The sequence below is a fragment of the Podarcis vaucheri genome, assembly GCF_965113315.1.
Source record: "Podarcis vaucheri genome assembly, chromosome: 1".
NCBI lineage: Eukaryota > Metazoa > Chordata > Lepidosauria > Squamata > Lacertidae > Podarcis > Podarcis vaucheri.
In genome coordinates, this window is record NC_138759.1 from 46,988,355 (window position 1) to 47,013,320 (window position 24,966).

Genomic DNA, 24,966 nt, shown 5'->3' on the forward strand with positions numbered 1-24,966 from the left:
GCATCTATTTCCTCTGGGGTGATAGGGCTGTCCATGAATTCCTGTTCCTCATCAGTTAGGGTAGGCATGGTCAGTCCTGCTAGAAATTTTTCGATTTCCTTCTCTGGTGGGTTATGGGAGGTGTATAGGTTGGAGTAAAATTCTGCAAATTCTGAGATTATTTCTTTGGGGGAGAATGTTATGTTGCCGTCTTTTTTGGTGATGCAGTGTATTCTTGTTTTGAGTGCTTTTTTCCTACATCTATTTGCTAGTAATCTGGAGTTTTTCCCTCCATATTCGTAGAAGCGTTGTTTAGAATATAGAATGTTGATCATTGTTTTGTTAATTTCTAGGGAGTCTAGTTCTCTCCTTTTTTGTTCTATAAGTTTGAGGAGTTTTTTAGATCCTGTTTGTTTGTAGCGTGATGAGAGGGCTGTGATGTCTTGTTCTATTTTGCTAATTTTTGAGGAGGTTTGTTTTTTAAGGAATGTTTTCTCTTTTATGCAAGCTCCTCTGGTGACCGCTTTCATTGCGTCCCATAGGAGGGGGGTTGTTATATTGTTTACATCATTTTCCTTGAAGTAGTTTTGGAGGGTTTTTGTGAGACTCTCTCTAATTTGTTTGTTTGTAGTTAGGATGGGGCTGAAGGACCATGATGGGGTGGTTTGTGTTCCTTCTCCTATTTTAATGATGACTTCTACTGGGGCGTGATCTGTGATTTTAATGTTACCTATGTTTGTTGATTCCACTGAGGGAATCAGACCCTGTGTGAGTAGAATGCTGTCTAGTCTGGACACTGTATCATGGCGTCCCGATTGGAATGTATGGCTGGTGTCTCCCGGGTTTTGCTCACCCCAAATGTCATAGAGACCCCTGTTTTTTAGCATTTTTAGTAACTTGTAAGAGTTCCTAGTTGTTGGGGGTTTCCTTCGGAGGAAGGTTGCCCATGGGGTTGTGGGGTGGATATCTTTCAGGGATAGACCTTTCATATTTAGATTGAGGTCCCCTCCTAGGATTGCTTCCCCTTCAGAGAAGGAGAGGAATTTGTTTAGTGTCTTCTGGAAGAATTCTAATTGTTTCGTGTTTGGGGCATATATGGAGCCGATTGTCAGTTTGATTTTGCCATCTAGTGTCCCTTTAGCGAAAATGAATCTGCCTTTTCTGTCCTTGAGGACTGTTGTGGCAGTGAAGTTCAGGTCTCTACTGAGTATTATGGCTACCCCACGAGCTTTCCCTGAGCCTCGTGCGACCCACTGTTGACTGAAGCGGGGGTCGCTCAGGAGTTTGCTGCCTTTGGGTGGGTTGTGTATTTCTTGTAGGAAGGTGATGTGTGGTTTCATGGTGTTTATGTATGAGGTGATGCGTTTTCTTTTGATGGGGTTTCCCAGCCCCCTCACATTTAATGTGATTGCTTTTAGGTTAGCCATCTTGCTTATCTATTATGTGGGGCAATTCCCTGCCAACCCGTTCGGGTTGTCTTGTGTCTCTCTCTTCGTGTTGTTTAAAGAACCAGTGGGGTTGCGCTGACCTAGGGTGTGGTGGGTGGGGGGGTAATGGGATTAGAGTAAGATTTGGGTTAAAGAGTAGGGGGTAAGTTCAGTTCTACAATTACTTTGATAAAATACATATTTTGATGCGTGCAAATGGCTTTAGATACCTATTAGGTCCATAAATTACAGTACAGCATATATTCAACACAAAAAAGCAACAATTTGTTGTTGACGAAGGACAGCTGGACATAGAAAGGGCCCCATTACCTTCAGTAGCTTAGGGCCTCATCAAACCTGAATCCAGCCCTGGCAGGGGGCCAGTGTCCCTAGGAGTTGCATATGTTTGAAGGGAAAAGGTCAACTGAACTTAGAATCATAGAGTTCGCAGCGTTGGGAGTGACCTCAAGGGCCACCTACTCCAGCCCAGGAGTGAAACTAGCCTTTTTTTCACCTGGGGCAAACACCCAGTTTGGCCCCACCCCCATGTCTTACTTTTAAAAGACAGCCATGTTTAGGGAAGTTTTTAATGTTTAATGCTGTATTATGCTTCCCCCCACTTGTAGTTACAGCCTCTTGATCTCTTTGTTAAGATGTGCTTTTGGGGGGGCCTATTGTCATTCAGGAAATGCCACCCTATCACCCTCTGCAAAAGGGGAGGGAGATGGCATTCAGGTATTTTGGTAGCAATTGGAAAAGGGCACAGCTTGCTTGGAACACAGGCACACATGAGGGTACTTCAAAGCACTACTTTTTGACACTTGGTACACAAAGTCCTATATAGGTTTTCCTGGTGCTTGTTCGTCTTTTTTATTATTATTAAAGATTTTCTTGATTTACAAAAGTGTATGCAATCTCTCTCTCCCATATATATATATATATATATATATCCATGTAACATTTTTACAAATCAGTTTCATTTGTTGAGACATTAAGAAGAAAGGGGGGAAAGAGGTGGGGGGAGATGGGGGTGGGGTGGGGTCGGGTGGCGATGTTTCTATCTATATTGTGTTTTTAATATTTGGTTGGAAGCTGCCCAGAGTGGCTGGGGAAACCCAGCCAGATGGGTGGGTATAAATAATAAATTTATTATTATTATGATGCATATTCTTATTAGAAGTGAGGTTACAGGAAACCAGGCAGAGGGCCTTCTCGGTAGTGGCACTCGCTCTGTGGAATGCCCTCCCATCAGATGTCAAAGAAATAAACAACTACCCGACTTTTAGAAGACATCTGAAGGCAACCCTGTTTAGGGAAGTTTTTAATGTCTAATGTTTTATCGTGTTTTTAATATTTTGTTGGGAGCTGCCCAGAGTGGCTGGGGAAACCCAGCCAGATGAGCAGCGTATAAATAAATTATTATTATTATTCACATTTGTGCATCCCCGCACACACAGGCTGGGAACCTCAATGGCGCCCTTCTGGAGGCTTCAACCTGGAAGCTGCAATCCTATACCCATTTACACAGAAGTAGGCTTTATTGAGCTTAATGGGACTTTGCCAAATAAATCTTAACTATGATGGACTTGTGATTGACCAGATTGTGCTGTCAAGAGTTTTGTGACTGGTCTATCCAGCAACTCAAATTGAAGTTACCAGCTACAATCTAGGGGCAATGAGAACTTCGCCCACCTCCCTGGTCTTGAAACTCACAGAGATTTCAGAACTAATTTGTGATGAGGTCTGCTATTCAAATTAAAATACAAGGCACCCTTCAAACTTTCCAGATTCCAGCCGCTTTGGAACCATATCCTCAAGCCTTCTCTTGCGACATTTTCTGCTATTCCTTTAATTTAAACTGATTCACAGCCTGAAGCCATCAAAGCAGTGTACAGCGAGATAATAAAAAAGCGAGCAAACCGTTTCTACAACAGAAAATGTGTTTTTTTCCCCTTGCTTTTCAGCGGTATGCTACTGCTCATGGGCTTAGCAGCTGCCTAACCCTAAATCAAGTAAGGTAAAGGGACCCCTGACAGTTAAGTCCAGTCTCGAATGACTCTTGGGTTGCGGTGCTCATCATGTGCCCAGCATGACGAAGCCAAACCCTAAATCAAGTAAATAAATACAAATATTTAACTAAAGGAAATTGTAGAAAGATTTTGACAGATTTGTCTGAGCACTGAGGCTCAAAAGGAAGTAATTTTAAACAACTGTTGCTGAGGCATTTCATTCTGAATTTGCACAGGATGTTGGCAGGTGGGTGTCCTGCCCCCTCCCCAAATCCTCGCTGTATGTTGCTGCAAAAGCAGCAGCAGCAGCAGTTCCCCCACGCGAGGGTTGAGTCCTGATGTCTGGTACGGGAGAGCAGCTCCCGCCACTTGGCTTGGGAAAGAAGGCGCGCCCATCCATCCATGCCGCACGCAGCCCTTTGGACCGGTCCACCGCGACTTGCAGCCTAAGCAGCTTCTGCACGGCCTGGCCGGCGCTTGTTGCTTCACCTCGCGAGCTCTGACGGCGGAAGCGGTTCTCCAATGGAGCCGAGGAAGGGAGGGCCTAACCGAACACGGCGGGGCGGGTGGGCGGCCGCCCTACCCTTCAAGTGGGCCGAGGCGGAAGCGGGCGGCTTTTCCCGCCGCGCTTCGCCTCAGCAGGGACCGGCGGAGGTTTGCGCTCGCGTGCATGCCAGCGAGCTGGTGGAAAATGCTGCGCTTAGCTGCCGGGCTCTTGGCGGCGGCCCTCGCTGCGGTGCTGGTGGGCTGGCACAGCCCTTCGGGGCCCGAGCAGTTGCGGCGCCAGCCTCGCTCCTTCTCCTCACAGCCGGCGCCCGGATCCGAGGCCAACAACCTCTTCTGGATAATTCAGGCGAGTCGAGCTCCGGGGAGACAGACACGCGGCCCCAGCGCCCTGTGAGAAGGGTGCCCTGCGGGGAAACCGCAGCAGCACTTGGGGTTTAATTCCTAAGGCAAATCATGATCATAACTGTTATAGATGATAACTATGCAACGGTCGCACTGTGTTTTTCACCTATTGTTTTCCTCTTTTCAGAATCGGAGGGGTTAAAGGCACAAATAAACTGGTGTATTGGATAGGGGGGAAATGCAGGCTGTTGCTGTGAGGCCACTAATGAATGGCAAATAGTTATTCTGATAACTGAGATCAGGGAACTACATTAATGCGCAGAGAGGTTAGATTTGCCTTGGCATGGAAATGCTTTGCAACAGGCACAAGCCTTGCCAAGTTCTGATAAGTGAGATCAGAAACTGGCATTAATGCATTGAAGGGTCTGACTTGTGGGTTTGTCCACACTTCTGCTTGTCCCATATGGACATAGCCAGGATTTATTTTAGGAGGGGCAGGCTTTATGTTGAAGGGGGGGGGGGGAGAACCGAAATATCTGCAACAGAGCCAGTTAAGTATTTCTATTTATTTACCTGATGGAGGGCAGTTGCCCTCCCTGAACCCCCTGGCTACGTCCATGTGGTCCCATGCTTAGAAAACACAGGTCTGAGCAGTTTTCCCTTTGCCCCACCACTTTCCCCCAGAAAACCTGTTATTTAGTGCTAAATCAGAGCAAATGGCAATAAGTAGAAAACCTGATTGCCATTTGTTCTGATTCAGTAATAAACTGCAGGTTTCGCCTGGGAACAGTGGCAGGACAAACAGAAGTGTGGAGAAGTCCTATGTTTGCAATAGTATGCTGTTAGATAGGTATGTTGCATGGGTAGACCTTGCTCTGGTGAGGATATGTCAGGTGAACCTCTGTTATATGTTCACATGGTGCTAGTACAGCCAGTTTTGCTGGAAATAAAAACTGTAAAAGGCTGTTGATAATTTACATAGCTAATTGATATGAATAAAAAAAATCCAAAAGTGCTTGTTGTGAAATTAAGCTGTCAGTGTTTTAACTCTTGTTCAGTGTAGGCAATATTTGGAACTGTTTCTATACACAATTTCCTAAATATGCTATTCTGTAGGCATTTTGCCAGACTCCTTTTCCCCCCCTTGTAGGTATCAGATCTACACATCAGTAAGTTTCAGAGTCCCGAACGAGCTTCTGATTTTGAAAAGTTCTGTGCGGAAACGGTTCCTGTCATTCAACCTGTCCTTACTTTAGCAACAGGTGAGACATCGCCTCCTCATCCCCAACCTCCCACTCTAATTACTTTGTAGAATGCATTATTGTACTTGAGGTTTGTGTTTCTGAGGTCATGAATGTTGGTTGCTGGTCTGGATCTGAAGTAAAAAATGGTTGCATTGTCATCAGATGTGTGACTAGGGAAGTGTAACAAGGGGAGTTGTAACCTAATAAGAGGCTGTTGGATTGGACCAGTGGCCTATCTAGTCCAGCATCCTGTTTTTATAGTGAGCAATCAGATGACTATGGGAAAACCACAAGCGGGAAAACCACAGCACTCTTCCCAAATGTGGTTTCCAGCATCTGCATACTGCCTCAGAAAGCTACTTTCTAACACACTTTTAAAGCCATCAGGTTGGTGGCCATCCCTGCCTCTTGTGAGAGTAGATTGCATAGTACTGTATAACTATGCATTGTGTGAAGAAGTACTTTCTTTCGTCCGTCCTGATTCTTCCAACATTAGATGCCCATGAGAGGGAGAAAAACTTACACCATTCATAATTTTATACAATTCTCTTACTCACCTTTTCTCCAAACTGAAAAGCCCCAAATGTTGTAGCCTTTCCTTATATGGGAATAACAATTCCTGTGCTCCTCCACCCTCCATTACTTTACCAGTTCCATCATATGATTGCTTTAATCTTGTAAGAATTCAGCTTCGGTTTGTTTGGGAGCACCCGGTCTTCCCACTTATACTACTTGTTCTTTTTTTGCCTCAGAGGCCCTTTTATGAGTCAGCAGTCTTTGGATCCTTTGATGTCACTTAAGGCTCAGGTGGCCTCAGTAGGGTAGATTGCCCTTCATCAGCTTCGGCTGGTGGCCCAGCTGCACCTCTGAACAGGGATAGCCTAGCTTCTGGTAACTGTTAGGTTAGACTACTTCAAAGTGTTATACATACGGCTGCCTTTGGTGATAGTTTGGAAACTTCAGCTGCTGCAGAATTTGGCAGCCAGGCTGCTCACTGGGACAAGACAGTTTGAGCACATAACACTGATCCTGGCCTGACAGCACTGACTGCCAGTTAGTTTCCAGGTCCAACTCAAAGTGCTGGTTTTGACCTATAAAGCCTGAGACGGCTCAGGACTCCAATACCTCAAGGACCACCTCTCCCCATATGAACCAACCCAGACCCTGTGATCATCATCTGAGGTCCTTCTTCGTGTGCTGCCTCCATGAGCGGTCAGGAGGGTGGCAACACAAGAGAGGGCCTTTTGTGTGGTGGCTCCCCATTTGTGGAATGCTCTCCCCAGGGAGGCTTGCATGGCGCCTTCATTACATATATTTAGGCTCTAATAATAATAATAATAAATAAATAAACTAAACCAGTGTTTCCTCTGTTGTGACACCTTCTTGGGAACCCCTACAAAGGCAAGGCTGGCTCCCTCCCTATGCATATTTAGAAGTATGACCAGGACTTCCTGTTTTAAATCATTACGTTGTTTCATTCTTTGTTTGTTATTCTATTTATATTCCACCCCATCATGTGTGTTTAGGTTAGAACCATTTCATTGGTATCCATTTCTGTCCCTCAAGTTTTACCAGTGCAATCCTAACCACGTTTATTCAGAAGAAAATCCTATTAAAATAAATGCGGCTTACTCCCAGATAGGTGGGGTTAGGGTTGCAACCTTAATCTGGATACTAAGAGGAGCAAACTAAAAACAATATTGGGTTTTGTTTGCATATAATTATATATGTATAACCCTATCCTGAAAATTGCTTTGGCCAGGCAGCAGGATGATGAAAAAAACACAAACATTTGAATAATGAGAATGCAAGGTCAGAACGGATTGTTTCTAAAGGTAGCAATGGCACTGCCCTTGAAATCTTGGCTAGTAGCTTCCTGTAATTACTGGATAGCATGGGACTTACAGGAAGAGTTCTAGAGATAAAGGTTATTTTCTTACCATCCTTGCTAACTTCAGGATTATAAAGATTACGTACTAGTGAAAGGACAGTAATTAGAATGGTACTGCCTCTGCCATGTGTGGGAGGTCTGTGCAGGATGTCTTAGACTCCTCCCAGAAAGTCCTAATTTTTACTTGGACTGTCTGCTCTTGGGCTGATGGTCAGTTTTGATCCAACTTCCAAGGTGTCTCCAAGTGCAGCCCTTCTTTTCCCCATGGCTGCCAGTAAAGTTAAAAATAAAGTACACTCATTGGTATATTTGGGATGGCAGCTGATTGCTTTCTGTTCTGCTGGCTCCACTGTCTCTGGGCAGTTTCCCTTGTAAACCATTACGTTTGGTTTTTAATTCGAGCAAATTCATTTTTATGTCCTTTAAGTAAAACGGAACCTTTCATTCCCTGGGCAGTGGTGCAAAAATGACCTGTGATATGCAGGGGGTGTGCCTGCTACTGCAGACACTAGCAACTCCAGAATATAAGGCTAGATAATTTAGTACATGCACACCTGTGTTCCATATTTCGGCCTCCTTGTTTTGCCATACAGAACTATGTCATTGGGGGACAGTGGTATGTTTAAATTCAGGGAGGGTAACCAGTCAGTAATGAAATGAATCATGTCCCCCCCCCAAACACACACTTCCTGGTTCTCCAGTAGGCCTCGTAGACAATTTCCCCACCTCCTATCCCTGTCCGTTTGTTCCTCCAGCTTTATAGCTAAATCTTCAGTAATTTGTAAGAGCTGGATCTCAGACAGGTTGGTTAGAGGAGCAAGACTGTGCGCATCATTTGCTGTTTTAGGAATATCTGACAGCATATCAAAGTTCTGCTCAAGTGGAGCTAGAGCTGTTCCCCAGTCCAAGGCCAGTATTCCTCCGAGTCGCTGTCCTCCTCCATTGTGGTAGATACTGACCTGCGTTTGGGGACCTTCATATTGCTTTTGGCCATGCATCCTCTGAAGCCTCAGGCAGAGCTCTATTTCTTCCTGAAGAACTAACCTTGCTGTATAAAACTTTTTGTTTAGATGCCAATAGGATCCACTTTGCTTAGATTTTGTCCCAGGGAGGTTGGAGAGACAGAATTATGCCACTTGCCATACAGAATTAACGTGAACAATTTAAAATTGAGTACAGCTTACTTTCATAGTACGACCTTAGATGACTTATTTAATAACAGTACTTTCGTTTATCTGTGATGTTTTTATATGTTTAATGTTCTGTGTCTCTTTTTTTTCCATTAACAGGTGATTTGACTGATGCCAAAACAAAAGATAAACTTGGGTCTGATCAGTTTGAGGTGGAATGGCAAACTTACCAGACAATCTTAAAAAGATCTAAAGTCATGGAAAAAACCAAATGGATAGACATCAAAGGGAATCATGGTAAGAAAGATGTGAGACTCTAGAGGTGGGATTCTCATTTATTCTCCACATGTGAAGGGTGGTAGGAAGATGCGGGTTACTCATTCTTTTGCTCCAGGAAGTCTTAATCCTCATCTCAACTGGAAGAGTAACCACCAATTTTAGTCCCCAATTTTGTTCTCCTCCATCGGCAGTGGCCTTGAACAATTCTTCTGAATATGGTCAAATATTCTTCTGAATATGATCAAACATTGTCATAGAAGTATTATTCTTTTTTAGAAATTGTGTTTATCATATTTACCAATCATATATATATATATATATATATATATATATATATATATATATGCCAGTAAGACCTGTTTGTTGTCAGTCCTGGAAAAAGTCTTTCTGGAATATTTCTGTGGGTCCATTTGTAGTATGTTATCTTTGGCACTGGCCAGCCCCCAAGTTCTTCTGCAGTTCTTTGGCCTGTTCTTTCTGAAAAAAATAGAATCTGGAACCTGGACAGTGTCAGCAACTCCCAGAGACCCAAAGAGATGGCAACACAAATTGTATCTTTATGTGTACTTGAATTGCATGCCTCATGCCTCTTTGGCTGGAAAGCAGGATAAAATATAATTATAAAATAAATGAAATCAATTAGTTTTTGGTTTTGTTCTATAGCAATTTAGGCATTATCCAGTGCCCCATTATCTATAATTATTATTCCAAAATAAAGGCTGTCTCAGCATATGCATTGTAGAGCAAATCTTGCTGTCCTGGTCAAACTGGAATTAAAGCTTTGATAGCTCCCTGGATATCCAGCTGCAATCTCAAGATTCATACTACACTGGGCTTGTCTTAACCTGGACTTATTTTTTCCGCAGTCTCTTGCTCAATTCTAAATTTGTTTTGAACTGTTGTTTGCCACTTTCATTGCAGATACATTCAACATTCCAGGTCTGGAGAATGTCCGGAACTACTACAGGTATGTCAGTGTACCATGATGTCAGAGACTGGCTGGACTCTGAGGTGTGGTGACTGGATTCTGATGAGTGGGAGAAGGGGGATTGGAGACTGACTTGGAAGAAGGTATCAGTGAAATAGGTGAACCTGTAACAGCCAGGAGACCAGAGTCAGAGGCAAGAGAAGCTGCAGGACTGGAGAGTGAAGGAATGGATACAGGAGGAGGGAGAGATAGGTCAGGCCAGTGTGGAGTCAAGGGCTTCCACACCTCCTCCTCCTGCCCTGCCCTCACCTCTCCTGCTCCACTGTCTCCCAGGACCAAAAGAGGATTGAAGAGGGAGGAGCAGAAGGTGAAACACAGGCGGACTTTGCACCTGTTTGTGCGCAGCTCGGATACGGGAGATACATAAGCCAAGGTCGGGGGTATCTGCCTCATCAGATGCACTGTCAGAAGTAGCTGAGACACATAGGACTGATGGACATACCTTTCCCTAACTTGTAAGGGTGCTTTTGACAATGAAGAGTTGATTCCTCCCTCTGGACGTTCTTGTCTGACAGCGCTGTGACACATACTGCATTCAGTAATCCAGAAGGAGAGTCGATTGTGTGTGGGACAGAGAGATTCTGTTTAAACAAGGTATATAAGTATTAGGGAGAATGACTTCATTAAAGTAGCCTAGAAAATAATTATTTAGGAAGTAGTCATCTGCCCTAGTCTTTGGCTTGCCTGTGTTGTTCCTCCTTTCCTGCTGCCACTGTTAGGATTTCTGTGCAGCTCTATTCCTCTGTTTTCCCCCCTCGATTCTCTCTCTCCTAGCCACTATTTTGTACCTTTCTGTGTTAAAAGATGGCATAGGTGATGAACTGAGTCGAATGCAGTTTTGTTTCTCCCTCCCTTAGTCTTACTGGGCAGTAGTCAACTGAGCTTTACTCAGAGTAGACCCACTGAAAGTAATGAATAGGACTAGGCTAGGTCCATTAATTTCAGTGGGTCTACTCTGAGTAAAGCTTAGTTGAGCACTAGGCAATGTGTGCATTTATTCCTTTTTACATTTCTCTTTCTTCCAGATTTTTCTGACTACAGTATTCCCATCTCATTTTGGTAGGAAATATTCTGCTTGGAAAAAGGACGGCTCCTTCCATTACATCCACAGCACACCTTTTGGCAAATATTCTTTCATCTGTGTGGATGCGACTCTCAATCCAGGCCCCAAGAGACCCTACAATTTCTTTGGGATATTGAAAGCGGTAATGTAAAACACCATGCACTGCAGCCTTAGCTTGTCTGTATTAGTCTCTGGCAAATAAAATCCTAAGCCTGTGTGTTACACCTGCCTGAAGTCCAAAGTCTGCGGGAAGCCTTTAGAGCAGTAGTTTTCAAACTTTCTCGGGCCTGTGTGATTTCATGAACTCATCCCCAGTGCCCCCTACCCTACCCCTATAAAAAAGCATTATTCAGAATAGCCGTTTGCATGGCCCACTAAAGTAAAGGTAAAGGGACCCCTGACCATTAGGTCCAGTCACGACTCTGGGGTTGCAGCGCTCATCTCGCTTATTGGCCGAGGGAGCCGGTGTACAGCTTCTGGGTCATGTGGCCAGCATGTCTAAGCTGCTTCTAGCGAACCAGAGCAGCACACGGAAACACCGTTTGCCTTCCTGCCAGAGTGGTACCTATTTATCTACTTGCACTTTGACGTGCTTTCAAACTGCTAGGTTCGCCTTAAAAATGGGTTTCATTCTATAATATGAACTGCTAAATGTTTTTATTATTTTATTGTTGCTTTTTCTTTGCTAAAAAAGAAAGTTCATATGCAACATTTTAATATCACCTTTTATTTTAGCCATTTTGATTCATGAATTAAGAAATATAAGTATCTTATACTTTATTCTGCAACTGGCTCAGAGAACATATACTGATGGCAAACCTGTAGAAAATAAAGAAAGAAATACCCTTTTTCTCTTTCGCAAAGCAATCTTCCAACACAGAGGAGAGGAAACTCTAACCCACAGGCCTAATTAGTCCTGACACGGATCCCAGTTTGGCCCATAAGGCTGTGTTACCTACAAATGACACCCATCTGCCCTGCCCTTGGCATCATATGTGATGTGAGGGGTAGCACAGGTATAGACACAGCTACAAATTAAAAGTAGTTCCTGATTGTTTCTTTACATGTGGGGTTCCCCTCTGGGATCAGCCGTGCTAGGAAACTCCTTGTTGAGAACTCTCAAGGGGGCTTGTTGTTCTCAGTTTGCAGGAAGATTCAATTTCCTCCAAACAGAGCATCTTTCCTTTCCCAAATGGGCTTGATTGGCAGTTACAGCAAGACCCTTTGAAGGTGCAGTGCCTGCATCAATCAGCATGCATTTAAAACAGGGGTCAGCAACCTTTTTCAGCCAAGGGCCGGTCCACTGCCCCTCAGACCATGTGGTGGGCCGGACTATATTTGGGGGGGAGGGGAATGAACAAATTCCTATGCCCCATAAATAACCCAGAGATGCATTTTAAATAAAAGCACAAATTCTACTCATGTAAAAACACCAGGCAGGCCCCACAAAGAACCCAGAGATGCATTTTAAATAAAAGCACACATTCTACTCATGTAAAAACACCAGGCAGGCCCCACAAATAACCCAGAGACGCATTTTAAAGAAAAGCACACATTCTACTCATGTAAAAACATGCTGATTCCCGGACCGTCTGCGGGCAGGATTGAGAAGGCAATGAGGCTGCACCCGGCCCCTGGGCCTTAGGTTGCCGACCCCTGATTTAAAACAAGGTTGCAGTAAGTGCTGATTGGGGTTGTAGGAATTAAGGATCCAACCCACTGGCCAGATCTAATTCCCCACCCCTGTTCTAACAGTTGGGCTCCAGTAAGGAAACACCCGCGATCTCAGGCTATTAACATTCCTGGACAAGTGTTGCCTTAAGGCAGGAATAGGGAACTGTTTTTGCCCCATGAGCCACATCCTTATCAAGATTAGGCTTGCAGGTAGATGGGGCCATCAGTCCTATCCATGGCATGGGTGTTGCAATGGCATTGTGCAAAGTGCTTAGAAGTCATGGCTTCAGACACCTTGCAAGGTGTTGCTAGCAACAGGAGTTATTTTCTTGTTGTTCGGCAAGGGATTCAATGCAGGTTTGGAAAGCTGGGCTGCTTAAACGGAGCAGGATTTAACTCCCACTGATGAGTAGAGATTAAATCCTGCTGCTTTGGCTGCCAATGCAGGATTTAAACATGTTCTCCCCACTCACTGGTGATATCAACTGATGGACAGAGTGACTTGGGAAAAATGACACCGTGTACCATATTGGACCCCTTGCGGGACAAGGGTGAAACCCACAGTGATTTGCAGTAAACTGATAGCAAAACACATATCCATATTAATCTATTGGATCTGGTAATGATAGTTTTCATATATTTTTCCTCTGTTTTTTTACATTTCAGCTGCAGACTGGAATGCTCATTGTCAATTATTTCCATTTGCCTGCACAAACTGTTATGTTTAAATCATAGTTTTGCTTTATATGAAGAACATTGTGGTGCAAGTCGGTGCTAGGGGAGGCATTCTGAGAGTTTCCAGTGGCAGTTCTCCCCACCCCCCATGAAAATAACAGGCACTAGCATGAGCATAGGCACAGAAGCAGCTCCCCCACCACAATAGAAATACTTAACAAACTGACCTATCACATTGGTTCTGCCCCCCTAACAAAGGTCCTGCCCCCCAACAAGAATCCTGGCTATGCCCATGGGCTATAGGAACCTGATCTGGATTGGATCCTGTCATGAGGCAAGGCAGTAGAGGAGCTTTGACCCTTTGATCCTTTCTTACATTGGCAAGAAAGGATCAATATTTTGGTAATGCCAATTGTAGGTGTGGTGGGCCAGGTTGGGACCACAGCAGGGAGCAAAGACTTATGTCCCCGGTACCCTTGTGTCTCGGGTCCCCCTCAAGATCAGGTCCCTAGTGCCTATACTATTCTGCTTCCCCGCCCCCATTGTTATGTGGAATGTGGCTTACATGATACGCAGGCTTATGTCTTCAAACGTGCATATTGGCATTTTAATGACAAAAAAGAACTTTGAGAAATAATTTGGAAATATCTGCTCACAGTATCTCTGCTTTTTAGAGCAGCTGTTGATAAATGCCTCTTGCAGCCCAGCCTGATGAATGATTCACTCAAAAGCAAGTCCCGCTGAGTTAAATAAGACTTAACACCCTAGTGTGTGTACCTAGGACTGCAGCCTTAATATCCCCTAAACTTTGCATTATGTTTAAGACCTGGTAGCCAACGGAGTGTCTGGGAAAACCCAGCCAGATGGGCGGGGTATAAATAAATTAATAATAACAACGACAACAACAACAACACGCTGCTAAAGCTCTTGTAATTGCTCTTTCATTTCAGAATAAAATGCAAGAACTGTCTTCACTGGCTGCAGAAAGTAGCGGCAGTAACCATTCCATTTGGTTTGGCCATTATCCCACCTCAGCAATCGTCTCTCCATCCCCAGGAATACGAACGGCAATGCGGTAATATTTCTTTTCCTTTCTGGTGCAAACATATTAATGTTTTTCAGCTGTTGTTGTTAATTGGCTACAAGTTAGTATTTCTTCTCCAAAATCAACGATAATCATTTATGTTTCCGTTAGCTCTGCCACAGCATATTTGTGTGGGCATTTCCATACGCTGGGTGGTCTGATGCCAGCTCTACATACTCGCCATCGTCACGGAACTCTAGAACTGGAACTGGGAGACTGGAAAGATAGCAGGAAGTAAGAAAATTTGTGCTTTGGCCTTTTTTATAGTACTGTTCTTATAGCAATGTAAAATCAGTGCAAATGTCATTTTAGCTGGTTCAGAATGAATCTCCCCACTGGGATGACGGTGATAAAAATGGATGACGATTCAAATGTGGGTGAAGGAGAACCAGGCATTGTTAGTGCAGAGGTATGGGATAGCAATTCAGGGAGGCCACAGTACCTTCATATTGCCAGGATTCAAGCTCAGCTTGTTTTTCCTCACCCATCTCACAGTTGCATCCAAGCAACTGTGACAAAAACAGGACTTTGTGTTTAGAGTTGTCACACTGCTCTATATTGTTATCACTTTTTTAAAAAAAGAAGTTGCGTGTTTGACAATTCTAGATGAAGAAATTCTGGCTGGTGCAAAGTATCTACTCAAGGCATCAGCTTTTCATCAAAAACGGATTAAGTGGAAGCAGAGGAAATTGGAAAAATCAGTAAAACGTAGCACCAGGCAGTATACAGTGGTACCTCGGGATGTGAACGGGATCCATTCTGGAGCCCCGTTCACATCCCGAACAGAACACAAGACGCAATGGCATGTATGCACGTGCGCTGGTCACGTCTTGCCGCTTCCGCGCGTGACATCATTTTGAGCGTCTGCGCATGCACGAGCGGCGAAACCTGGAAGTAACGCGCTCCATTACTTCCGGGTTGCCGCGGAGTGCAACTCGAACATGCTCAACCCGAAGCACATTCAACTTGAGGTATGACTGTAAATCTTCTGTCCTTAAGATGTCATTTGTTAACCAAAAGTGTACTGTTTTGATTGCTGAACATCAGGTACAGGATCCTTGCTTTTGATCACGATCTCTTCAGCTTTGCTGACCTGAAGTTTGAAGAATGGCCTGTGGTTCTTATCACCAATCCCAAATCATTCCTTTATAGTAGTGCTGCTCATGAACCACTGCAGAGAATCCTTCACTCTACCCACATCCGGTAATCTGATGTATCTTTGCTACTTCTAAACGTAAAAAAAAATAATCTTGTGCAAATGTGACATATACAGACATTAACATGGCAAATGCTGTCAATTTTTAATGCATTGTAAAAGATGTTCAACAGGCCACATTGTGCGTGCTGTTAAATGGGTTAACAATCTCTTATGTTAACAATAATTTTAAAAAGGAACATCCCGTTCTACAGCAAAGTAGAACAGCAAAGTCAATCCAGTAATTTCTGCCTCACCCACTATAGTATGCCTTGACTGAGGAATCATTTACCGTATACCAGGCATCTTCAACCTTCGGCCCTCCAGATGTTTTGGACTACAGTTCCCATCATCCCTGACCACTGGTCCTGTTAGCTAGGGATCATGGGAATTGTAGGCCAAAACATCTGGAGGGCCGCAGGTTGGAGATGCCTGATTTATACAGTACATGGTCATTTTTATTTTACGCTTACAAGTGCTGTATCTTAACAAGTTCCATGATATACTGGTTTATTTCTTTTACTTAGAATTTTGGCATTCTCTCCTTCTCCTATCAAGTTTGTCAAGGTCAGCATTGATGGCATTCATCTGGGGAATGCTGTTCATGTGTCTGGATCTCTCTATGTACTGAAATGGGCCCCTCAAAACTACAGTGAAGGGTTTCATCAGATAGAAGTGGCAGTTCAGGTGAGTTCTCTGCTGATGCTTATAAATTTACCACACATTTTATAGCATTCAAGCTACTGGAAAAAAAGTATTTAAGAGCAGGTTTTTGCTTGGAAGAGCAAGATCAATCCCTGCTCATCCACGATTACTTATTGATTGATGCCAGGCAAATTATTATTTCTCATCCTCATTAAAATGAAAGCAGTAGAAATACCACAGAGTCATTCTGGATGACAGAGAGCAAGAATATATAATGGCTTTTGTGTATTTTATGCTTGCTTTCCCAGTATTTATGACTCTCCCTGGTAGTGTAACCAAAGAAATGAAAGGTGAGGCTATGCAAATAGAAGCAGGGTTATGTCTAATGTCGCAGAGGTTGGAAGTGGATTTAGACCTCCCCCATAATGCTACTGCTAAGTTTGAAGGACCCCTGGGCCCAGCCCAATGATGTTACTAATTATTGGTTAGGGTCATGAGCTGTTTAGAGTCCTTTTATACAAGAGGTAATTCTTATGATCTGGAGATTGGGTTTGTTTATTTATATTTAAAATAAATGCAGAACCATAAAATATCAAGGCAGTGTACAATAAAATATGGGGGGGGGCAGGTAAATCCCACCCCACATAATCACAAGACACATGCACCATTTAAATGGCAATGCCCATCAACTGGGGGGGGGCAGCCCCCTCAAATATTTTATTGGGGGGCAAAAGAACCTCGGCCCTTAGGAATTGGCTCCTACGCTCAGAGCCAAACGCAGCACTGCCAAGTGATACTGCTTTTGTGGCCAGACCCAGAGGCATTCTGGCTGAGGTAAAATGGTGGCCGCTTCAGCCATGTGGCCCAGTGCCCCTCTCAGTACCAGCCCTAAAATAATGAGATACTATTAATAGGTGCCAATGTTGGCAATGGTGGGCACTCTTGAGTCCTTGGTACTTGCTCAAGAATGCTGGTGTCATCCCTGCTTCATATAGACTCCTTTCAACTTTCTTCTACAAGAGTAAACCACAACGATCGCCTTATCTGGCGAGAAAATAAAATAACTGTGCTTGGGAATACTTTGCAATGAAGGTGAAATCTGTCCACTGCCCACGACATGGGATGCCCAAACCATCACTGGCTGTGATCCCAGGTTCCCTGCAATATGCATACCTCCCCTCCCACTCACACGTGCATGTTTACACACACACCACACCACAGAATGATGGGCCTTTCACTAGTAAAGATGTTGAGTTGTTTTGCTATTGCACATTTGAAAGTCTTGTTCATTTCTTTGTGTTCCCATATTTAGGATGCCAGTAATAGGAATGCCACTCGGCTTCATACGTTTGCTATGGAGGAAAACCTCTCTCTCAGATTTAACCTTCTGGCATCTTGGCTGCTTCTTACTGACCTCTATGTATTGGTGAGTATTCCAGAGGGGGGAAAGAGTGAGTGAGTTATGTGTGGACAGAAGTTTCTTTAACACATTTCGCCAGCAACTGCTTTTTTTGGCAGTTCGCAACAGCTGACAATAAAAAACAAAGGTAACCAAATCAGCTAAACAATGTAGAAAATAAAAGGTTGTAAAATACACAGGAGCCTTAATACATCCAAAAGTGTTTTGGATAAGAAAAGTTTTGCATCCTTTCCAGAGTCCTTGTGGCACTATTTTAAAAGAAAAGATTAAAACTCATGGAAAACACCACCATGCTGGATTTGACTTTTGCTGTGGGTGCGTGTGATCTCCTTTCCCTCTTGATCCTTTAGTATATTTTTGGTCTGTTGCCTTCAGTGATTCCCAAATGGTGGTAAATAAATTTTATTCTCCCACCACATTATGAGAGATCAATATGGTGGGGGCTGTGTTTGGCTTACTAAATATATATATATATATATATAATTGTATTCTTTCTTTTTCAGGTTCGAGTAGTGTTTGTACTAATGGTTGTAGTTCAAATTGCCTTGTTGGTTATTTTCCGGTATCGAGGAAAGCCTACACTTAAAAGTAAGAGAAATTCTTTTTCTTGAACACAATTTTGATCCTTCCTTACCTTTTTTTCGTTTTCTTTAAGTACCAGTACTTTAAATTAAGCAAATGCACCAGTGTGATTTTCAGATTGATTCTACCCCTGCCCCTTTAAAAAGAATCTAATAACCTCTGTAGGCTGAGTATTCTATTCTTCAAAAGATAGATACTAATGAACAGCTAAATTTTGGTTTGGTTTGAAAATGTCAAATGTCTCAAAGACTTCATGAATGCGTGTCCATGCATCTTTTGGGCGCAATCCACCGGGAAGTTTTCTTGCACCACATCCCATTGATTTCAGTGAATGAATCTGTCCTTTGATGGTGCTGTAAATGTATCACTTTGTAAAAAGTTGCTGCATTTCTGTTTTTAAAAGTAGGGAACTTCAAATTAAAAGTTTGTTTCCTTTTTAGGACCTCTGGGCAGAGCAATGTGGGCTTCTTTTTCTCTTCACATCTTGAGCAAAATCAACTTTTTCTACCACTCATTTCTCCTGTTGAGCTTCTATACTCTTCTGGGTAAGATGCAAATAGGCACAGCGAGTTCATGGACATGCCAATAGAGCTTCTAGCTCAAAACCCTCTATTATGTTGTGTTTAACTAAATAACGGCTTGTTTTTAAAAAAACCCATGCATTTGCATTCTGTAAAATTTATAATTCAACTCTTAACGTGGGGCAGAAAACATCTGTAGGGTACCCAAGCTTGCCTGAATAGTGATTACAAATAACTTGTAAATTTCAGGAGATAATTTGTTAGACATCATATACCACGTAGGAATGTTTTCATATTTGGCAAGCTACAGGTTTTTGTAAGAGGCACTGAATAACAATCCCAAGATACGCAAGTAATGGTGCTGAGAGGCACCCAGCAAGTCCTTGTGCTACCAGTGCTGCCCAAAACAATGCTAGTTCTTAGAAATTAAACAATGCAGTGCATGTTGAGCCGTGCTTTTAAAAATGTGCACATTTCAGCCCTTATTGCTACAGTGTACTGTTTTAAGATTTAGCACTTCTAATTTCGCAAAGTAGTTTACAGATTCGGCTACTCTGAGCGACTTGCCTACAGTCTATGACACAGGTGGGGCACAACCCAGGTTTCCTGGATCCAAGTCCAGCTTTCCAGCTACTTGATCACAGTTGCACTTAGGAAATGTCTGAAAAAGTACCATATTTTTCGCCCTATAGGACGCACTTTTCCCCCTCCAAAAATGAAGGAGAAATGTGTGTGCGTCCTATGGGGCGAATGCAGGCTTTCGATGAAGCCTGGAGAGCGGGACCGACCCCTCTCGCTCTCCAGGCTTCAGGAAGCTCTCCGCAAGCCTTGGGAGCCCACGGGAGTTCCCGCCGGGCTCCCCAGGCTTGCGGACAGCAGCCTGCAGCCCGAAACCCGGGGAGCGCAGCAGAGTGCGCCCCGGGCTTCGGGCAGATATCCGCAAGCCTGGGGAGGCCGGCAGGAGTTCCCGCCGGGCTCCCAAGGCTTGCGGATAGCAGCCTGTCCTGGGAGCCCGAGCTTCCCCCGCCCCAGCCCCGCGCCTGGGGGGGGGATAATTTTTTTTCTTTATTTCCCCCCCCCAAAAAAACTAGGTGCGCCCTATGGGCCGGTGCGCCCTATAGGGCAAAAAATACAGTACTCATCTCCCACCTTTCCTTGTGCAGTTCAAGGAAGCTCACCCAAATCATGCAATGCAATAAAATTAAGGGTTCTGTTTTCTGCCTATAAATCCAACAAAATATAACCTTTAACAATATGTCGCTGCTTTTCAATTGCATTATTTACACTAATACCTTACCTGGCTATCTGTTTTTGTTGTCATGACTTGTTTTAACGGATATTGGACAAAAAATTTTTTTCCTTAAGACAGTGATTTGGGGGCTAGGTAGGCTAGATTACAAGTTGTTCTTGTCACATTCAGTGTAATGCACTTTTCTTCTCTATAGGGCCCTGGTTTATTGGTGATATTATAGATGGACATCTGGGCGTCTGCTTTTCCTTTGGAGTAATTGTTGATGGTCATTTCTTTGAAGGCAGTACGACCTTCCTTGTTGGAATTTTGCAGGTAGGATTCTTAGTAAACTGGTTAACAAATAGCCTCGTTTGATGTTTTCTGAAACATCTCATTTGAAATAAATTGTAGTGAGAGTGGTCAACCTAAATATTTGTTTTGAGGGGAAAATGAATATGATATCTTTTAAGCAATGAATCTAATAAAGGTAAAGGTACCCCTGCCCGTACGGGCCAGTCTTGCCAGACTCTAGGGTTGTGCGCTCATCTCACTCTATAGGCCGGGAGCCAGCGCTGTCCGCAGACACTTCTAGGTCATGTGGCCAGCGTGATAAGCTGCATCTGGCGAGCCAGCGCAGCACACGGAACGCCGTTTACCTTCCCGCTGGTAAGCGGTCCCTATTTATCTACTTGCACCTGGAGGTGCTTTCGAACTGCTAGGTTGGCAGGCGCTGGGACCGAATGACGGGAGCGCACCCCGCCGCGGGGATTCGAACCGCCGACCTGACGATCAGCAAGTCCTAGGCGCTGAGGTTTTACCCACAGCGCCACCCGTGTCCCCTAATAAATCTAATAGACTAGGGCATTTTATGTGTTATTATCATAGTCGGAGTTGTTCCTGGAAACTAACAGGAAGCCAGTGTAGCTTGCAAACATCAAAGTAACATGCTCCATGAATTGGATCCCAGCTGAAGTTTCCAAACATTTCTTTAAGGGCAGCCTCATGTAAAGCACATTGTAGCAATCCATTATTGTTATCATCATCATCATCATCATCCAGCCTGGATGCAAACTAGGCATGTACAACTGTAGCCTGATCTGCCTTTTCCTGGAAAAGGGAGTATTGTAAGGATACAAGGCAATAATCTCTTAAAATGTTTTTCAAAATATCTTTGCATCCCTTCTTGATGGAACTGCTGCATTCTGCAGGAAAGCACCCACTCAGCTGTCCTATGTGTGTCTTTGGGGGATCACAGAATTGCACAAAATGCAAGGCAAAATGGTGGTGGTATTGTCTAGAGACAATTAAGCAGAGTCTGGAATGGTTTCAAATGGGATGGGGGGGACCATGTGTTGAGATTCTTACATTGCAGGGGATTGAACTAGACGGCTCTTGGGGTCTCTTCCAGCTGAATGATTCTATGGACCTATATCTATTTTGTCTTGGCAGGTGGCATTCTTTAACTTACCATTGATGGCATATACATGTTGGTGTCTATTGCTGCGTTGCCAAGGATACGGCTTTGGCTACTATCTGCGTCATGCCAAACAGTGGCCCATCCACCTCAGCATGGCACTCCTGTTTTTGTGGCAGGTCTATTCCTGCTATTTCCTGTTGAAGACATATGGAACTGTGGCTTTCTTCTTATCTCCACTGAGAATGTGGACTGTGGGCCTAACCCTCTTTCTGGTCTACAGAACCTGGACATTGCAGTCTTCTATGTTGAGAAGCTATATTGTTGAAATGAAGAATGCGCAAAGTTCTTAATAGGCTGCTCTTCAGGCAACTGAAGTACCATTTCACTTGAATTGTTAAGTGGTGAAGCTGTGAACTGCAGGTCTGTGTAGATGCGATCTCTGCAGCCTGAACAACTGAATGTGGAGGCTTGGATCTGCCCCTAATTTATTTCCGAACTGCGGCATAATGGGGTGTTCAGTTACACAAAGCTGTAAAGGGATCCGTAATGTCTTTCCCAGGAGCTGCTTCCTTATTACATTTGTAATTTTGTTTTGAATTGCTGTCACCTTCATGTTGAATGAAGTTCTCAAATGGAATATTGTAATGGAATACAATTGCTTCTACTTTTCGTTTATATCTGGCGTATAATACCTGTGTTTATATAAGGTGCTCTGGAAGCACACACTGTTATGGATTTGGCCAGAACAATCATATTACTTATATACCCATATATTGTATTGACCACAGTTTAAAGCACTTTTTTGTTTTTGTTTTGTTTTTGTTTTCTTCATCTTCTGCACTTTTACTTCCCCACTGAAATTTTCAATGATTTTAATTTTTTTTTTTTAAAGAAAGGTGTGAGCTACAGGCTAGAAGCAAAGCTTCAGGCTGGGAAGCCAGATAGTCAGAGGGATATTTTATTTCTGTTTTAATCCAAGGCTGCTGCTGTGGGGGAAGTAAGGCCCTCTTGGGGTGTTCATGCTGTGAACCCCTCCATCATAGGCTCAGGTTGTAAATAAACCATATAACATAAAGACACCACAGTCTCTGCTGTGCCTCATTCCGAAAGGAAACATGAACTCCTCGGTAAGCTCCTAGAATTTCTTCATGCTGCCACAAGATTTATTTGGATATTTAGTGACAAAGCCAGATCTAGACACAACCTGATTATTTAAGAGGAGCGTGTCGCCATCTAGAATAGAATGAACCCCACTTCCCTGAGCAAATGAATCACCTATCCGTAGCACCTCTGTCTTGCTAACATTAAGTTTGTGTGTTGGCCCTAATCCAGCTCATCACTGATTTTGCACTTCTGCTACCTCACTTTAATAAGCTGAGAATGAAAACTAGAGTTAGAGGTCATCTGCATGCTGGTGACCCTTCAAACCAAATCACTGAATGACCTCTTCAAGCAGCTTCCTATTGAAGTTAAAAAGCCTTGGGAGTTGCTATATTGGGGGGGGGGTTAATCCTGTGAACACTGGCAGAATCTTAATGCATGCTCACTTTGAGGAGTACATGAAATCGTGAATTAAGTGGTATTTCGTACGCAATTTTGAAATAATGCGAACTTCATACACCCCTGCTCTCCACACATACATACAGCACACTAGACATGCAGTCTCAATTCATATATAAACACTCATACATATGTTCTCTTGCCACATTTCCAGCCCTCCAGGAGTGGGGTAAGAGTAGCTGGAAATTGCACCTTTTATTTTGTACAGATCAGTCTATGCAAAACATCCCTCTGGTTGCCCTTTATAAAGCATCTTTCTCAAAATAAAACAGAGCATTCAGAGATGTGACACCTCCAGTCGCAGTGCTAAGCACCACTCTGCCTCTCCCCTGCTTTCTCTTTAAGAGTAAATGACAGCTCCCCTCCCATAGCTCTGGAATGAGGTTAGGGGGGAAATGCCGCCTTTTATCTCTCAGCGCTCTGCTGAGATTAGAAATATAATATCAGTCTTGACTGCTCCATCAAAATCCACTCTTATGAGGCAGTCAGAGGGATGTTTTATCTCCTGAGCAGAAGATAAAGCACTTTGTCTGCTCTTTAAAGATCACACTACAGAACAGACAGAGTTTTTATCACCCGATCAAAGCAGGAGATAAAGTTCCAGGGGAGGCTTGGCTGGTTTGAGTCAGGCTACCCTCGCTATTAGGGACGCGGGTGGCGCTGTGGGCTAAAGCCTCAGCGCCTAGGGCTTGCCGATCGAAAGGTCGGCGGTTCGAATCCCCGCGGCGGGGTGCGCTCCCGCTGCTCGGTCCCAGCGCCTGCCCACCTAGCAGTTCGAAAGCACCCCCGGGGGCAAGTAGATAAATAGGTACCGCTTACCAGCGGGAAGGTAAACGGCGTTCCGTGTGCGGCTCTGGCTCGCCAGAGCAGCGTTGTCACGCTGGCCACGTGACCCGGAAGTGTCTTCGGACAGCGCTGGCCCCCGGCCAATAGATGTGAGATGGGCGCACAAACCCCAGAGTCTGTCAAGACTGGCCCGTTCGGGCAGGGGTACCTTTACCTTTACCTTTTACCCTCGCTATAAGCAAATATCAATGTGTGTTATTTAGTTCTTCCCCTATTACTCAAATGGTTGTTTAGGCTGCCACTACTATAGTATTGGGCACTGGTGCGCCTGCAAAAGGCCTCAAGAGTAAGAATCCTTTCAAAAATTCACACTGCACAAAAAGGCTGTTTGCTCTTCTTACTGAGTTTGTTTGTAATTGCTCAGCCTCTCCCTTAAATGTTTCCATATTCCATTGGATGCCAAGAATAGACACCCATCCACCATATGTTCTGAACAGAGGAGAGGTACACAGGTGTGGTAGCAGGTGATGTAAGTAGCTGTTTCCCATTGGTGGGGGAGAAATGCCTGCACCATATGGGGACACTGACTTCCCCCCCCTTGTCTTTTTGCATGTGGCAGCCATTTTGTGCTATGCACCTACAGCACTTTCTCAAAATTCCCACTCTGCCTACTGCCCCCCTACAAGTGGGCAACCTCTGAAAGTTGTCTTGTTTTCGAAGATGATATCAACAGTTATTTTATTACAATTTATTATGTTAGTTGATTTCTACCAAAAAAAGTCCCAGAACTATGCAAAATAGAATACAGACAATGTTGAAAAGCAGAAAATTTAAAACCATAATACAAAATTCCTAACAAGCTCATCCAGGAATACACCAAGAAAGGTAAGTCCTATCCCACTGAAAGTTGAGCCCCATAGTAGATACTAAATTGCACAGCTGTATTCCGGTTACATTTATATATACTTTGGCACAGTATTAATACCCAAAGAAGAAACCTAAAGGTAAAGGTACCCCTGACCATTAGGGTCCAGTCGTGGACGACTCTGGGGTTGCACGCTCATCTCTCTCTATAGGCCGATGGAGCCGGTGTTTGTCCGCATACAGCTTCCGGGTCATGTCACCAGCTTGACTAAGCCGCTTCTGGCGAACCAGAGCAGCGCATGGAAATGCCATTTAGCTTCTTGCCAGAGCGGTACCTATTTTTCTACTTGCACTTTGACATGCTTTCGAACTGCTAGGTTGGCAGGAGCTGGGACTGAACAACGGGAGTTCACCCCGTTCCAGGGATTCAAACCGCCGATCTTCTGATCAGCA

General features: G+C 44.0%; 1 protein-coding gene across 1 annotated transcript; it reads left to right on the plus strand.

Annotated features, from left to right (window-relative positions):
* The first annotated feature begins 3,780 nt into the window (after positions 1–3,780).
* TMEM62 (transmembrane protein 62) lies at positions 3,781–22,382 on the plus strand. Its single transcript, XM_082237595.1, has 14 exons — positions 3,781–4,268; positions 5,415–5,526; positions 8,689–8,826; positions 9,730–9,775; positions 10,860–11,001; positions 14,159–14,283; positions 14,404–14,526; positions 15,340–15,495; positions 16,015–16,174; positions 17,445–17,558; positions 18,056–18,140; positions 18,575–18,679; positions 20,101–20,219; positions 21,336–22,382. Exons 1-14 carry the CDS (start codon positions 4,086–4,088, stop codon positions 21,651–21,653), a joined length of 1,926 nt encoding a protein of 641 aa, XP_082093721.1. The 5' UTR covers positions 3,781–4,085; the 3' UTR covers positions 21,654–22,382.
* Positions 22,383–24,966: the final 2,584 nt, after the last annotated feature.

Coding starts and splice junctions, on each gene's coding strand:
- TMEM62 (XM_082237595.1), top strand. CDS start 4,086: ATGCCAGCGAGCTGGTGGAAAATGCTGCGCTTAGCTGCCGGGCTCTTG. Junction 8,827..9,729: donor AGACATCAAAGGGAATCATG/GTAAGAAAGATG, acceptor CTTTCATTGCAG/ATACATTCAACATTCCAGGT. Junction 15,496..16,014: donor CTTCACTCTACCCACATCCG/GTAATCTGATGT, acceptor TCTTTTACTTAG/AATTTTGGCATTCTCTCCTT.